The 17234-nt window shown below is 47.7% G+C and overlaps 1 protein-coding gene across 1 annotated transcript; it reads right to left on the bottom strand.

Annotated features, from left to right (window-relative positions):
• Positions 1 to 387: 387 nt before the first annotated feature.
• Positions 388 to 3346, bottom strand: mafaa (MAF bZIP transcription factor Aa). Its single transcript, XM_079244821.1, has 2 exons — positions 1523 to 3346; positions 388 to 1438 (listed from the first exon to the last, which is right to left on the bottom strand). The coding sequence occupies exons 1-2, from the start codon at positions 2440 to 2442 to the stop codon at positions 1417 to 1419; spliced, it is 942 nt and encodes a 313-aa protein (XP_079100947.1). The 5' UTR covers positions 2443 to 3346; the 3' UTR covers positions 388 to 1416.
• Positions 3347 to 17234: the final 13888 nt, after the last annotated feature.

Below are 17234 nucleotides of genomic sequence, written 5' to 3' on the forward strand. Positions count from 1 at the left end.
ACCAGACACCCGCACCCTCCACCAGACACCCGCACCCTTACACCAGACACCCGCACCCTTACACCAGACACCCGCACCCTCCACCAGACACCCGCACCCTTACACCAGACACCCGCACCCTCCACCAGACACCCGCACCCTCCACCAGACACCCGCATCCTCCACCAGACACCCGCACCCTCCACCAGACACCCGCACCCTCCACCAGACACCCGCACCCTCCACCAGACACCCGCATCCTCCACCAGACACCCGCATCCTCCACCAGACACCCGCATCCTCCACCAGACACCCGCACCCTCCACCAGACACCCGCAGGCCCGAACATGTTTCCTCCACCAGGATTTACATTTTTTTTAAACGAAAGAGAATAAAAAGGAAAAGAAATAAAAAGGAAAAGCCTTTAATGATCAGATTGGTGCATAGAGTTTTAGCAGCGGATGCAGACCTTCCCATCAGGATCACATTTACATCCGGGTTTTAAACGGTCTTAAAAAGCCCAGAAACGACCACGAGTCCAGTTGGATGACTTCTCGGTGCAGCACAGGCTTGCCTTTGACATTACACATGTTGAGCAGGAAGAGGGGACCATAGACAATTTGCATGCTGGAACATACAAACATTTGTTTTAAGACATTTCAAATAATTCCAAGCAAGAAAAGCTTTAAAAAGAGAAGTTGAAATAAGAGTTTCCAGTTTTTCTGTTTCTCTCTACACGTTTTATGTACAGCTGGAAATAAATACAGTCTAAAATCTTGGCTCAGTTTTTTTTCTTTTTGTCGTTTTTCCCTTTTCTTTTCTCTAAAACAATAGAAAATCTGATTGAAAATAGCAGTTGAAGACGCATCCATTTTACGCAGAATAGCGGATTGTCCGCAGTCTTTGCACCTCTCCGGTGGGGGGTTTGGGGGGGGGGGGGGGTCTAAGGGGACATTTTTGTGGCTTTTCTGCATACCCAGGCCTTACTGATGGCAGAGGAGGGAGTTGGGAAGAGAACCATGAGTCATGCTTTCCATACATGTGGAAGGATTCGGGGGGATGACAGAAGGTGTGTGTGTGTGTGTGTGTGTGTGTGTGTGTGTGTGTGTGTGTGTGTGTGTGTGTGTGTGTGTGTTAAAGGGGGTTGTTTACCATACATGTCCTGCATGCAGGGTTGGGGAGCTATTACACTTGCATTGCTGGAAGCTCTGTCCTCCACAGCAGCAGTCTCTTGGAGGCTGCGCGTCACTGCTGCTGCTTCTCAGTTCATTCAGAAAAACAGAAGCACGTTTGTCCCGTTCCAGGACTGTCACCTGAACGGCCCAGCTTCAGAGAGAGCTCAGAGGAGCCGAGCTGCAGGCCGGCAGATCCACCTGACACAGTTCAGCTTTAAGACTTCCAAACAATCCGCGCCTTTTCAGGCCTAAATGTTCAGGTTTAAAGTCTGCAGACAGAAGAACTGTAAACAAAACACAGAGGCAGAAAAATAGAAATTAATGTAAGAAGTGTTTGGGTTGGGGGGAGGGGGGAGTCAGAGTCTCACATGAAGAAGTCGCTGTTGGCCTGCTTCCCGGACGCGCTCGCGCCCGCGCCGGCGCTGTAGGTCCGGCTGGCCAGCTTCTCGTACTTCTCCTTGTACAGATCCCGCTCCTTGGCCAGGCGCGCGACGTCCTGCTTCAGCTGCTCCACCTGGTTCTGCAGGGTGCACTTTTCCGTCTCCAGCATGTGCCGCTGCTGCACGCGCTTGAAGCGGCAGGACTGCGCGTAGCCGCGGTTCTTCAGCGTGCGTCGCTTCTGCTTCAGGCGGATCACCTCCTCCTTGCTGAAGCCGCGCAGCTGCCGGTTCAGCTCGCGCACCGTCATGCTGACCAGCTGCTCGTCCGAGAAGCGGTCCTCCAGGCGGGCGTGGTGGCCGTGGTGGTGGTGGTGGTGGTGATGGTGGGCCTGGTGATGGTGCGCGGCCGAGGCCGTGGACAGGTCCTCTCCCACGTACTGCTGGCCGCGGAAGCCCTCGTAGGCCTGGTGGTGGTGGTGGTGGTGCGCGTTGCCGATGAGGGCCTCCACCGCGTCCTCCGGGGTCAGGTTGAGCGCCTCGGGGTTGATGTGGTGCTGGTAGCTGGGGATCCAGTACAGGTCCTCCAGCTGGGGCTTCCCCGCGCTGCTGTGATTGTTGTTGACGCTGCTGTTGTTGCTGTTGCCGCTGCTGTTGACGCCGCCGGAGAGGCCCTGGTTGGGTTGCGCGCCCGGGCTCGGGGCGCAGAAGCTGGGCGAGGAAGGCACGGAGGAGCAGGGTGTGCTGATGGGGGTGGAGGACAGGGAGCCGGACGGCAGGCGGTGGCAGTAGCGGTCGGCCTCCGGCGGCTCCTTCTTCACCTCAAACTTCATCAGGTCGAAGTCGTTGACGTACTCGATGGCCAGCGGGCTGTTGGGCAGCTCTGCGCTCATGGCGAGGTCGGTGGCCATGTCAGTCCATGCGACGACTCCTGCCCTCACAGCCAAACCCACCGCGGGCAGACCTCTGGGATACAGATTGCGAGGAGAAATCCCAGCCTGGAGGGGGTATATATAGGCACGCGCACACGCCCGGTGCGTGGAGCTGCTGCAGGGCCAGTGGGCGGGAGGAGAAACTTATTAAGGCTGCTCGTTCCTAAGACAACTTCTATATATAGTGGCGTGAATCTACGTCTGCGTGGAAATGAACTTGTACACCTGCCAGTGTGTCTCCGCGCGCGCCTCTTGTTGACAACTTATCCCAGGTCAGATGGGCAGGAGCCTCCGGAGCGCCTGAAACTGGAGCCTGGAGGATCTGGAGACACCAACCTGTCCTGTCCTCGCGTCACCTCTGCAGCCCACTTGCCTGCGCGTGATTTACTGTCCTCAGTTGTGCTCGCGCGAGTCACGCAGGAGGGTTTCTGTCTCCTCTTCTCGTCACGAATATGTTCCCAGCATCCTTCTTCATCTGCTGCAGTTTACAGCTTGATCGCGAAGTTTCTCACACAGTCCCACGGAGGCTGTCCCGCGCGTAAAGGTGTGCGTAAAGTTGTGCCAAAAGTTCCAGGAATCCACGCATGGAACGGCGGGTGAGATGATTTCCAAGTTCATCAGAGTTAAATGAGCTGCAAGTTGCAGGTCCTCCTGGAGGGACAGGGAAGCTGGTCCCCTGCTGCTGTGCTCAGTCCATCAGCGTCGCGGCCCCCACGCTCCTGCCCCCCACGGATCGCGCTGTTTTGACCTTACGTGTTGAATGTGTGTGAAATTTTACGCAGGAGGTGATAAATTCCAGCTTGTTTTTTTTTGTCTCTGGCTGCTTTCTCACTGTTTCCCAAAGCTTCACGGTGAAACCAAGCAGTGCCACTGAGGCGCTGGAAGGCACGCGCTTATAAACATCCCCGCACCCCCCCTGACCCGCCCACACAGAGGTGTGACGGGCCAATGGGAGGAGAGTCCCGGGACGTGTTATTTGCGTTCTCCTGTAAGCTGAGCGTGGCTCCGGCAGCTGCCGAGGAGAGCCGAGCGGAGCCGAAGGGGAGGGGGAGGGGGCAGGAGCGCGCAGGAGAACAGGTGCAGCAGACCCCCCCCTCTAGTGACCGAGCAGGCGCAACTGCACGCGCAGGACCACTGAGAAAGATGAGAGCTGCGGGAGTTTCTCAGAGAAGCAAATGTTTCCCCGGAAAGATCAGAAAGATGATGAGAGAAAAAGTCTCTGATGACCAGAATCCATCACTGGAATTCTTATTTTCACTGCGAGCATGCGCGTTTGCTCCACTTCTGGCAAATACACTCATTTAACTGTTTTTAAATCTTCAAATGTTGCATGTTATTGTGGGTAAAAATGCAACGAATAATCATGTTTAATGTGTAAATCTATTATTTCTGTAAGGAAGTCTGGTGTGTGTTTATTACCGTCTAAACTGGGTGATTTATAGATGCATAAACTGTCTTTTGACCCACAAGTAAATGTGTTTTAAATTAAAATGAAGCTGATCAGCTTCATGTTTATTCCTGTAGTCTAAAATATAAACAATCTACAGAAGAGATGGACAGAAACATTAAGAAATTTCAATTAAAAGCCAGAAAAAGACTCTTTTGTTCAGACACGTCTAAATGTAAAGTTCTTATGAATTTATATAAAACCTAAAAATGTAAAAGTTGATTAAAAACGAATTTAATTATTTTAAAATTAAATTTATTTGCTCATTTTTCTCATTTAGGTTCTAAAAAGAGGAGCTCAGAAGCCTCTGACTCCACAAACCATCAGAATCTATCAATCAATGATCGATTAAAGGCCGCGCGCCGCTTCTGGCCACAAAATCAATCCACGTGGACGCGCAGGCCGAGCCTTCCGCGTGGGTTGAGTGGGATTGGACAGTCCCGGAGGTTTTCATTCGCAATTAACCACAAACTGCTTCCAGACTCATCTCCGCGGATCGACTGATAATTAAGCCCCACTGTGCGCGCGCGCGCGCGCGTGTCTCCATCATGGACGCATCTGTCTTTTGTTTTGTGGGGAGAAGCTTTCAGGTGTGGGTGTGGAAGTGGGAGGAGTGGGGGGGCGCTGATCCCGCTGATGAGGTCTGGCGGAGCCGCGCCGCCGCCTCAGCAGCGCGGGTCCCCGGGGTCCCATCACGCCGCGCCCCCCGCTGATAAATCTGCGGAACAAAGTGCCGATCTGAGAGAAAGGAGGAGAAAAAACAGGTGGCAGTAAGTTTAACTTGGTCAGATGTGCGCAGGAAAGCCTTGCACAGCTGCTGAGCTTAACTTCCAGTCCGAACTGGCCATGAAATACGCGCGCCCCCCCCTTTCCCCCCACCTGCCCCCCACCCCGCCTCAAATCTGCTGGCAGGGATGAAAAGAAGAGTAGAAGATGAAGAGGACGGAAATCATATCAAGGTCTTTTAAGTTTAGGTGCTAAGTCATTAGAGGAGGGTATTTTTTTTTATCATATAAGCAGGAGCTGCCCCCCCCCAAAAAAAAAAAAACCGCAGAGCTAAGCAGTCCGTATTGAAATGGCACCTTTAAGCAGATCTGCTGGTCCTTTCATTGTCAGGGGAAGGGGAGTGTCTGCGGCCGAAGGCTTGAGACAGAAATGTTTGAAGTCAGGCTTTTCATTGTGTCCTGGCATACAGGGACTCCACTGCAAGCAGTTCCACAGACTTAAGCAAAATGGACATCAGCAAGGTGGGGAGCTTTGAGCCAGGTAGTCCACATGCAGCCCAAAGAGCCCCGCTCCAGGAGGGGGCTCAGGGTTATCACCGGCCCGGAGGGGGTTTTGTCACTGCCTTAATGCCCCCGCTGAGGAATCAGCTTTAATTGTGCTAGATGGTGCACGCGCATGCACGTGCACAGCAAAGTGAACAGAGGAGGCTTACTTCAGTAATCTGGAGTTTCACATTTACAAACCCCCCCCCCCTCGAAAGACTCCATGTTTGCCCCCCTGAGATAAAACTGGGTTCTCATTGTGACAATAAAACTGATTTCTTGCTTCTTCATGCAGCAAAAGTTTTGTTTTTTAAAGTTTAGCCAGAGTTGATGTGACAGTGGCGGAGCTAGACTTTTACACATGGGGTGGCCAGAGAGAAAGGGGGGGGGGGGGTAGTAACAGTAATGACTGCAGCTGCATTTCCATGACATTTTTTTAGAAAAAATAAAACCAATATTTGTAAGTTTCAACAAACAACAATTGCAATTTTCCTACTGCGGCGTATATAAAGTAGCCACGCAGCGTTATTTTGGGGTTTTCTACTTGCTGCGGTGCATTTGGTATGGCTTTTAGAAGCTTTTCTCCCTGATTTTCTTTCCTAAAACTCTTTAAATTAGCTGTTGTTTGTTCCACACCACAATTCAAATGCATGTTTAGGCTTAATTATCCTTCATCAGTGTTAATAAACCTTTCCTAAACTATAAGGAACATTTTAAACATTCTCACACACTTTGAATCCTCTCAAAAACCTGCATATATTCAACAACATGACTTTCTTACTAATTACTCACCCCGCAAAATATTCCAGCTTCTCTGCTGGCGCTGTGTCACCACCTTCAATTCTATTCAGTTCAACTTTATTTATACAGCGTCAAATCATGGCAATGCCATCTCAAGAAAAAAAAACATAATGAAAGCCAATTCATGATAACCTATATAAGGAAACCAACAGATTGAGTTGGAGGTCCAACTCAGTCTCCCATCCTGAGCAAGCACACTGGCGACAGTGGGAAGGAAAAAACTCCCTTTTAACAGGAAGGAAAGGTTAATCTTTACTGGAGATGAACTGGTCACGGCCAGGGTCACGTAAATCCGAAAAAAAAGTGTTTTCATTGCACTTTTGCAACATATTTCTCAATCATATCGTCTGGAAAAACTTCCTCATGAGAGTGGAAAACCTATTCAGTGATATTTGAGACTTTTTTTTTTGTAGGTGTTTCTATTGGCAATTTTTTTAATTGCAATATTTAGTTTTTGCTCAATTAAGGGAAACACAGCTTGTGTTCCTCTTTATGACATTGCTGGGATTACTGTGTTTACATTTAGGAGACATAAAAAATAAAACAGCTGAAAAATACCAGAGGAAGAATAAAGCCACAAAGTCTTTCACATTTCTCAACTTCTTCCGTTTATTTTGTGGTTTCTGCATCGTCTGCTTCCTGTTCCTCTTCTTCTTTGGTTTGTTCGTTTCGCTGGTTGTGCATCAGTTGTACAACTCAACACTGCCTTTATGATTTCCAGTGGTAATGCTCTGTTTTCTCCATCAAGCAATGGATCATTAAGCCCCTTAAAACTGGCAAAATTGCACGTATAACGACACGGGAGATGGACAAAACTGACTGTGTGCACATCCGTCTTCTGAATCAGACATGAATGGACCTTTAGTCACCGCTAAATGTGGATACTGAGCGACAACAAGCCTCTTTAGATCTTGTTTTTTTGACAGTTAGTCCCTAGAAACACTCACTGAAAACTAAATACAACCTGCTTCCCCCACATTAGCTTAAAACTAAAGTAGTGCTAGCATTGAGCTCTTAGCCTTAAGCTCTTAGCATCGAGCTATTAGCATCGAGCTATTAGCACTGCTGCATAGCTTCAGGAAATGTGGAGCCAAATGTTAATAGCGTTAAAGGATGAGTACTTTAAAATGAGATGTGTTGACACTGGTAATACACGCACGTCTAGAAAAAACTTCCTACAGTTACCTGTCAATCATCTGAAGTGTCCAATCAGATTTCAGAGCTGTAACCCGGTTTTACAGGAGACTTAATAAATGAGGTTAGCAGTATGGAAATTGAGTTTCTTCCTACAAGTTAAACCTCATAATATCCAACTTTTTTTTTATCTCTTTTGTTTCGTTTTGGTTTGTGGTGTTAAAAGATAAAACAACAAAACATTTATGGTCCTTTTTCTGACCAGCTCCCTGGGTTTATTTTGGAGCAAAGACTCAGACTATCGTTTAATCTCACTGTAACGGTTCACTGGTAAATACTGGATCTATGTGAGCCATCTTACTCCTCATTAACAGCAGAAATTCCCTGCTGTCCTGTTCAGGAAAGGTTTTCCAGCCCAGAGTAGGGGAAACGTTCGACACCTGGTCTCTGAAAGTTCTCCACATTACTTTAATGGTTTTCTGCGTGGTCAATGGGAAATATACAAATCCCTTCAAACCATATCCAACTCGCTCAACTCTTCATGGCGGGAAAAAACCTGGAATGTTCTGAAAGACCTCACAGAAGAAGCAGGAAAGGGAAACTTCTAGGTTTGGCTGTGAAGAAAGGAGAGGAACTAGATGAAAGGAAAAGCTACATTCTGACCTGAGTATCCGGCTGCTGGGAGCAGTGGTACGCAGAACGCCGGCGGAGGAACGAGCACGTTCCAACAGTAACCCGCCTCCTAAGTCAGGAATGTCTTGTTTACATCTGGAGATCTTCTATCCATCGCTGTTCTCTCTGTGGATGCTGCTTCAGCTGCTGACATCTCCTGTTTTTACAGAGTCTGTAAATGCAGAAATCAATTTATAATCCATTTATAATCATTTCAAATACAAAGATGAGAACAAACAATAAATATCCTGCGTTTTTACGGTCTGCAATGAAATGAAAGTCACATATTTTGTTCTTCATATCATCCCATATGAACATTAATCATAATAATTTTAAACAGCACCTTTCACAGATATAGATTAAGTTGTTCACAGCAGAGGTGTAGTCCAGGACATGCGTGGGTATCCCCACTTCTAAACCCCTGGGATGCTGCTTTTACAGTTACAAGCATCCCTACACATGTAGCTACGTCTCCCAGCAGCTCAGGTAAGGTTACCAGTATGCTACACTGGTGCAGTTAGCCCTCAGCTGCGTTAACTTCAGCCTGCACATAGACATAATACAGATACATAAGTGTCCATGAGCCTGTCTCTCTCCAGTTTGTGTTCCAGTACTGGTTTAGTTATTCCATAACTCTTCCTCCCTGAAACCGAAGAGCAGAAATGATGCGATGATTAGCAGATATACTGATGGATTTATGTAGAGTAGTCCTACATGTCACTGTTTCTGAAACTGTGTTTCCTGGGCTACTTTTATTCTTTTTTTTTTTTTAAATAAACGTCCAAAAATTCAGAGTATACCCACTTCTTGAGGGACCACTACACCACTGGTTCACAGAACAATACGAATAAAACTACATAATATACAATTAGAAAACTCTTTAAACATAAGAAAAACATGAATAAAACTTGCAGTCTGAGTAAAACCTTGTTTTCAGAGCATCATCGTCATCATCATCATCATCATCATCATCCAAGCAGCAGAGGGGAAGAGGACAGTCAGGGGCAAGTCAGTCCTGATTTAGTCCTGCGAGTTTGAAGTGTTTCCAGGTTTCAGCTCCTGATTCCATGAATGAGTCCCTGAGTGGAGAATGATCAGCTGCTGGAGCCATTTCATCGGAATCAGGTGTGTTGGAGCAGGGAAACATCTAAAAGCTGCAGGACTGTAGCTTTGAAGCAGCAGTTTCCAGAGTTCTGGAGTCACGACCCCTACCTCCATACAATGAGTGGTCCACGTTTGTAAAATCAATCCTGGGGGGGGGGGCGCTGTGTGTGGAGCAGGCAGGCGCTCCAGAAAGTATCTTCCTACAGGAACGTTTGTCTGTCGTCCACCATCCACCCATCCATCTTTCTTTCTGTCTATCCATCTATCCACCTGTCCATCCGTCCGTTTATCTGAACATCTTTCTATCCATTCATCTGTCCGTCCATCCATCCATCGACCTGTCTACCCATCCATCCATCTGTCCGTCCATCATCCACCCATCCATCCGTCTATCCATCTATCCACCTGTCCATCCGTCTGTTTATCCACCCATCTTTCTATCCATCCATCAGTCCATCCACTCATCTGTCCACCTGTCCATCCATCCACCCATTGATCCATCTGTCTATCCATACATCCATCCATCCGTCTGTCCATCCATCTCAACATCTGTCCATCCATCCACCTGTTCATCCATCCATCTATCCATCTCAACATCCATCCATCTCTCCACCTGTCCATCCATCCATCCATCTGTCCGTCCGTCCATCTAGCCATATCAACATCCATCCATTTCTCCACCTGTCCATCCATCCATCTGTCTATCCATACATCCATCCATCCGTCTGTCCATCCATCTCAACATCTGTCCATCCATCCACCTGTTCATCCATCCATCCATCCATCTGTCCATCCATCCATCTAGCCATATCAACATCCATCCATTTCTCCACCTGTCCATCCATTCATCTGTCCGTCCATCCATCTAGCCATATCAACATCCATCCATTTCTCCACCTGTCCATCCATCCATCCATCCATCTGTCCATTCATCTGTCCGTCCATCCATCTAGCCATCTCAACATCCATCCATTTCTCCACCTGTCCATCCATCCATCTGTCCGTCCATCCATCTAGCCATCTCAACATCCATCCATTTCTCCACCTGTCCATCCATCCGTCCATTCGTCTGTCCGTCCGTCCATCTCAACATCTCAACATCCATCCATCTACCCATCTGTCCATTCATCTGTCCGTCCGTCCATCTATCTATCTCTCCATCCATCCATCCACCCATCATTAAAAGTGAGTAAAGTGATACAGGAGATACTGAAAAAGGCCTTTTAAACACATGAATCACACGTTCACCCGTCTGTCCAACACACTCTCCCACAAACACACCCGATGAAGGATCACAGTTGACCTTTCTTTTTTGTCTCTCCGAGTCTCAGCGGACAGATGATTTCTCTCCGTCTGTCTTCCCTCCATCTCGTGCGCTTTTACTAAAAATTGAAATATTGATCTTAATTAGAGTTTGCCGAGCTCAGCAGCTCGCGTTGAGGGTTTTAGACAAGAGGCAGCAGGCATCTGTCTAAGGCACTTACATCTTCAGCGCAGCGGAGGAGCAACGTGGATGAGGAGGAGGAGGAAGAGGGGGGAAAGCGTGTGGTGAGAGGAGAAGAGTGATGGCTCCCTGTCTCCTGCCTTTTCTAAGAAACATGTCGAGCTCTCCATCTCTGCTCGCTGCTGTCGATACATCTGAGAGAGAAGTGAGTTGAAAAGTGACGCACACACACACCAACACACACACACATAGGTAAAATCTGTCCAAACAAAGTGGATTGAGCCCAGTTAAACGTGGAGTGTGTGACAGTCCCAAGTTTTTAAGTTGCTCCTGGACTGCTTCATGCCAACGACGACGGCTGCTGTCTGCTCATGTTCGGCCAAAACACACAAATCTGCTGTAAAACGGGAGAAACAGCCGAGAGTGGAGCTTGTTTTTTACTAACAGGTGCATCTAGTCTGAGTTTTACAAAGTACTGATCCAAAGAAGTTCATAAGCAGAGGGTAAAAACTAGTCCCAGAACTCCCCAAACTGATTTATAGCAAATCTCTATTAAACATGAGCTAAAAACTGGGACCTGGTTTAAAAATGTCCACTATCAGCTGTGGATCGATTTGTTTCCTAACTTGTCGAGTAAAAAGATGTTATTTTAGAGGCTCATCTTCATAAAAACATTATTATTCATGTTTAACCCTGTTACTGAAATTTGAGGTTGTTAAAACATATTTTACACTCAAAGACTTCATCAGCTTCACCTCATGTTGGAACAACCAGCCAATCACACGGCAGCCACTCAGTGCATCCAGTCATGTAGACATGATGAAGACAACCTGCTGAAGGTCAAACTGAGCATCAGGATGAAGAAGAAATGAGATTTAGGGTTGTTGGTCTGAGTGTTTTCACACACAACCATCTCCAGAGTTTCCAGAGAAGGTCTGAAGAAGAGAAAATATCCAGCGAGCAGCAGTTTGTCTGGACCAGAATGTCTGGTTGATGTCAGAAGAGACTGGACAGACTGGTTGGAGATGATGGAAAGACAACAGGAAGACCAGTAAGCACTGGTTCCAGTAATCTGCAGAACATCATCTCTGAACACACAACACGTCCAGCCTGGAAGCAGATGGTCTCCAGCAGCAGAAGACCACAGCGGGTTCCCTCCTGTCAGTAAGAACAGGAAACTGAGGCTACAATTCACACAGACTCACCAGAACTGGACAATAGAAGATGGAGAAACATTGCTGGTCTGATGAGTCTCCAGTTCAGCTCCACATTCACATGGTAGGATCAGAATCTGCTGGAAACATCATGACAACATGGATCCATCCTGGCTTGCTTGTCCCACTTTGGTCCCCTTAGTTCCAACATGACCTGGTTTAACCTCCACAGCCTACCTGAGTCCTGCTGCTGACCATGTCCATCCCTTTCTGAGCACAGTGTAGCATCTTCTGATGGAAACTTCCAGCAGGATGATGCACCATGTCACAAAGCTCACATCATCTCCACCATGACGATGAGTTCACTGTCCTCCAACGGCTCCACAGTCACCAGGTAGGGCAGAGTTACTCAGTCCAGTCCAACGTTAGCAGCAATCCGGCAGGTTTTCCTGCTCAAACCCACCTGACTCATAATGAGTCACCTGATTGGCTGTTAGCTGCATTAAATTTGATTCAGGTGTTTTGAAGCTCTCAGGTGTTTGCGGCTCTCGTAGGACCGGAATGAGTAACCCTGAGATCAGGTTCAGGGTGGGAGACGCTGCAAGATTAGTTTTGACCTGATAGCAAATAAATAAAGGGATGGTATCAAAACTGCTACAATACGTTTTAATCGCGCTGTAAAAATGAGTTTTGACTAAACATATGAGTGAAATCTGTGGAATTAATGCAGTAATTTTTAATGCATTAATAACAAAGTTATAATTACACCATAAAATCAGGATATGGGATGATTCAAGTAAGAGAAGTTGGTTCAGGCATGGAGGCGTCGTGTCTCAGCGGTGCACATAATCCACCAAAAACCTTATTTATGAAGTCTGTGATCATTTTCCAACCTTATAATAAGGTGTCAACACTAAAAGCCACTGATATCGGTTCCTATCATCAGTATCAATATTTGGATCAATCTGCCCACTACTGATGCACAAAGCACCAGAGGAGCAGCCAAAAGCAACATGACAGTAACAACCAGTCCCATCTAAGCAAGCATGGATATGATGTGGATGTAGCCCAAAGTGACTGCTCAGGTGCATTAAAACAAACACACACACACACACACACACACACACACCTTTAGCCTGCTGGATGGAGGCTGAACCAGTTCAGTTTGTTTTGCAGCCTCACAGCTGTGTGTAAAGAGCTGCTCCTCGTGTCAAGCTGCAATCATGACGCCTCGGTAAAATATCGTGTTAATGATGTAAATATGACGCTTTGCACTCAAGCACACTGTCGCTTCCACACACAGTGTATTAATAGTTTTATTAGTGGAGGCAGGTGGTGTGCAGAGCGGTGGAGGAATTACTCCTCCCAGAAAGCAGCGAGGGCTTCTCAGCAAACAAAGGAACAGAGCAGCCATGAAAACATCAGCCTTCATGTACGACCTGACATATGACCTGCAGCTACCTGGCATATGACCTGCAGCTACCTGACGAGTTGCCTGCAGCTACCTGACATATGACCTGCAACTACCTGGCATATGACCTGCAGCTACCTGACATATGACCTGCAGCTACCTGGCATATGACCTGCAGCTACCTGACGAGTTGCCTGCAGCTACCTGACATATGACCTGCAACTACCTGGCATATGACCTGCAGCTACCTGACGAGTTGCCTGCAGCTACCTGACATATGACCTGCAACTACCTGGCATATGACCTGCAGTCGCCAGCAGCTACCCGCCAAGTCGCCTGCAGCTACCCGTCGAGTCGCCTGCAACTATCTGACGAGTTGCCTGCAGCTACCTGACGAGTCGCCTACAGCTATCTGACAAGTCGCCTACAGCTACCTGACGAGTCGTCTGCAGCTACCTGACGAGTCGTCTGCAGCTACCTGACGAGTCACCTGAAGCTACCTGACGAGTCACCTGAAGCTACCTGACGAGTCGCCTGCAGCTACCTGACAAGTCGCCTGCAGCTACCTGACGAGTCGCCAGCAGCTACCCGCCAAGTCGCCTGCAGCTACCCGTCGAGTCGCCTGCAGCTACATGACATATGACCTGCAGCTACCTGACGAATCACCTGCAGCTACCTGAGGAGTCGGCTGCAGCTACCTGAGGAGTCGGCTGCAGCTACCTGACATATGACCTGCAGCTACCTGGCATATGACCTGAAGCTACCTGACGAGTTGCCTGCAGCTACCTGACATATGACCTGCAACTACCTGGCATATGACCTGCAGTCGCCAGCAGCTACCCGCCGAGTCGCCTGCAGCTACCCGTCGAGTCGCCTGCAACTATCTGACGAGTCGCCTGCAGCTACCTGACGAGTTGCCTGCAGCTACCTGACGAGTCACCTGCAGCTACCTGACGAATCACCTGCAGCTACCTGACGAGTCGTCTGCAGCTACCTGACGAGTCGTCTGCAGCTACCTGACGAGTCGTCTGCAGCTACCTGACGAGTCACCTGAAGCTACCTGACGAGTCACCTGAAGCTACCTGACGAGTCGCCTGCAGCTACCTGACAAGTCGCCTGCAGCTACCTGACGAGTCGCCAGCAGCTACCCGCCAAGTCGCCTGCAGCTACCCGTCGAGTCGCCTGCAGCTACATGACATATGACCTGCAGCTACCTGACAAATCACCTGCAGCTACCTGACGAATCACCTGCAGCTACCTGAGGAGTCGGCTGCAGCTACCTGACGAGTCGGCTGCAGCTACCTGACGAGTCGCCTGCAGCTACCTGACGAGTCGCCTGCAGCTACCTGACATATGACCTGCAACTACCTGGCATATGACCTGCAGCTACCTGACGAGTTGCCTGCAGCTACCTGACATATGACCTGCAACTACCTGGCATATGACCTGCAGTCGCCAGCAGCTACCCGCCAAGTCGCCTGCAGCTACCCGTCGAGTCGCCTGCAACTATCTGACGAGTCGCCTGCAGCTACCTGACGAGTCGCCTACAGCTATCTGACAAGTCACCTGCAGCTACCTGACGAATCACCTGCAGCTACCTGACGAGTTGCCTGCAGCTACCTGACGAGTTGCCTGCAGCTACCTGACGAGTCGTCTGCAGCTACCTGACGAGTTGCCTGCAGCTACCTGACGAGTCGCATGCAGCTACTTGACATATGATCTGCAGCTACCTGACGAGTCGCCAGCAGCCACCTGACAAGTCACCTGCAGCCACCTGTCATATGACCTGCAGCTACCTGACAAATGACCTGCAGCTACCTGACGAGTCACCTGCAGCTACCTGACGAATCACCTGCAGCTACCTGACGAGTCACCTGCTGCTACCTGACGAGTCACCTGCAGCTACCTGACGAGTCACCTCCAGCCACCTGACGAGTCACCTGCAGCCACCTGGCATATGACCTGCAGCTACCTGACGAATCACCTGCAGCTACCTGAGGAGTCACCAGCAGCTACCTGACGAATCACCTGCTGCTACCTGACGAGTCACCTGCTGCTACCTGACGAGTCACCTGCTGCTACCTGACGAGTCACCTGCAGCTACCTGAGGAGTCACCTGCTGCTACCTGACGAGTCACCTGCAGCTACCTGACGAGTCACCTGCTGCTACCTGACGAGTCACCTGCTGCTACCTGACGAGTCACCTGCAGCTACTTGACGAGTCACCTGCTGCTACTTGACGAGTCACCTGCAGCTACCTGACGAGTCACCTGCAGCCACCTGACATGTCACCTGCTGAACTTTTACTATTACTGAACTTTATTCCTGTAAAACATCATCATATCAGCTAAAATCACAATACTGTGTATCTCCATATCACTGGCATTTCTTCATTTAAAGGTCTTTCTGTATGTACCTTCACACTGCAGATGTTTTATTGACCATTAGGGCTTCACCACCTGCAACATCTGACTCATCCTGAAGGAAGCTGGACATTAACCTGGAGACCACGTCACTAGTGGACGAAGCTAAAACAGCTGTGAAAACAGTCAGGATGGAATCAGATTTAATTCCATCCAGAAGATGGAAGCTTGTATCCAGATTTTTTCATCAGTCTGAGCAGAATGTGTCCTGGACCAGGAGGAGTCGTTTCTGAGGCATGCATCGTGATTTTGTAAATTATAGGAATTTATTTTAGTGGATGGAAGTGAAGCCAATTGCAGATTTACTCCCAAAAATATTCAGCTGCTGCTGGATCAACCAGCAACGTCTGGCGGTTGAAGGCTTAAGCAGAAGTTCCCAAACCTGCAGTTCCCCCTTCATCCACTAGGGGCTGTAAAACAGAGCAAATCCCCACAGACTCCCATGTTAAAAAGACCAACTTCACAGCAGAAATAAACACGTTTACAGCAGAAATAAACACGTTTACAGCAGAAATAAACACGTGTACAGCAGAAATAAACACGTGTACAGCGGAAATAAACACGTGTACAGCGGAAATAAACACGTGTACAGCGGAAATAAACACGTTTACAGCGGAAATAAACATGTTTACAGCAGAAATAAACATGTTTACAGCAGAAATAAACATGTTTACAGCAGGAATAAACACGTTTACAGCAGAAATAAACACATTTACAGCAGAAATAAACATGTTTACAGCAGAAATAAACATGTTTACAGCAGAAATAAACATGTTTACAGCAGAAATAAACATGTTTACAGCAGGAATAAACACGTTTACAGCAGAAATAAACACGTTTACAACAGGAATAAACACGTCTACAGCAGAAATAAACATGTTTACAACAGAAATAAACATGTTTACAGCAGGAATAAACACGTTTACAGCACAAATAAACATGTTTACAGCACAAATAAACATGTTTACAGCAGAAATAAACATGTTTACAGCAGAAATAAACATGTTTACAGCAGGAATAAACACGTTTACAGCATAAATAAACATATTTACAGCATAAATAAACATATTTACAGCAGAAATAAACATGTTTACAGCAGAAATAAACATGTTTACAGCAGAAATAAACATGTTTACAGCAGGAATAAATACGTTTACAGCAGGAATAAACACGTTTACAGCAGAAATAAACATGTTTACAGCAGAAATAAACATGTTTACAGCAGGAATAAACACGTTTACAGCAGAAATAAACATGTTTACAGCAGAAATAAACATGTTTACAGCACAAATAAACATGTTTACAGCACAAATAAACATGTTTACAGCAGAAATAAACATGTTTACAGAAGAAATAAACATGTTTACAGCCTGGTACAAAAATCCATTTTAGGTTTAATAGGTCAGGTTTACCTTCATTACAACTGTGGGGGGAGTTAATTTTTTTTCTAAAATCGCCCGTTTAAAAGTAAATTAATCTAGAAGTTTGGCATATTTAGGGGCGTGTCCTTTTGAGTGACAGATAGCCGATCTCCCGCTTCAAGTCAGAAGAACATACCGCGGTTTTTAGCCGGTTAACAACGTGACTTAGCTTTAGCCCGCTTACCTCAGTTAGCTGGTTAGCTCCTGTTATCTCCAGGTTAGCTCAGTTAGCTCTTAGCTACAGGCAGCTCAGAGTTCGCTCAATGTCAATCATCCACCATGACGCTCACAGACCCCCTCTCAGCTCCACCTCTTTGCCCATATTTGTATTTTCCGGGCAAAACGACCGGAATGCTGCTGCCAAGATGGTGATGGTAGGAACCGCCCACTGAGCTTCAATTCAGCTCTTCAGAAACCTACGGGTGACGTCATGGAGGCTCCGTCCATCTTTTTATATACCGTCTATGTGCTGGATACAGCTGGTTCAGAGAG

Source organism: Telmatherina bonti (genome assembly GCF_933228915.1).
Source record: "Telmatherina bonti genome assembly, chromosome: 8".
Classification (NCBI taxonomy): domain Eukaryota; kingdom Metazoa; phylum Chordata; class Actinopteri; order Atheriniformes; family Telmatherinidae; genus Telmatherina; species Telmatherina bonti.

Excerpts from the sequence above, each read along its gene's own strand:
- mafaa (XM_079244821.1), bottom strand. The coding sequence starts at position 2,442 with ATGGCCACCGACCTCGCCATGAGCGCAGAGCTGCCCAACAGCCCGCTG. Across the intron at positions 1,439-1,522 it reads GCCAACAGCGACTTCTTCAT|TTCTTCTGTCTGCAGACTTT; the intron begins GTGAGACTCTGA and ends TTTTGTTTACAG.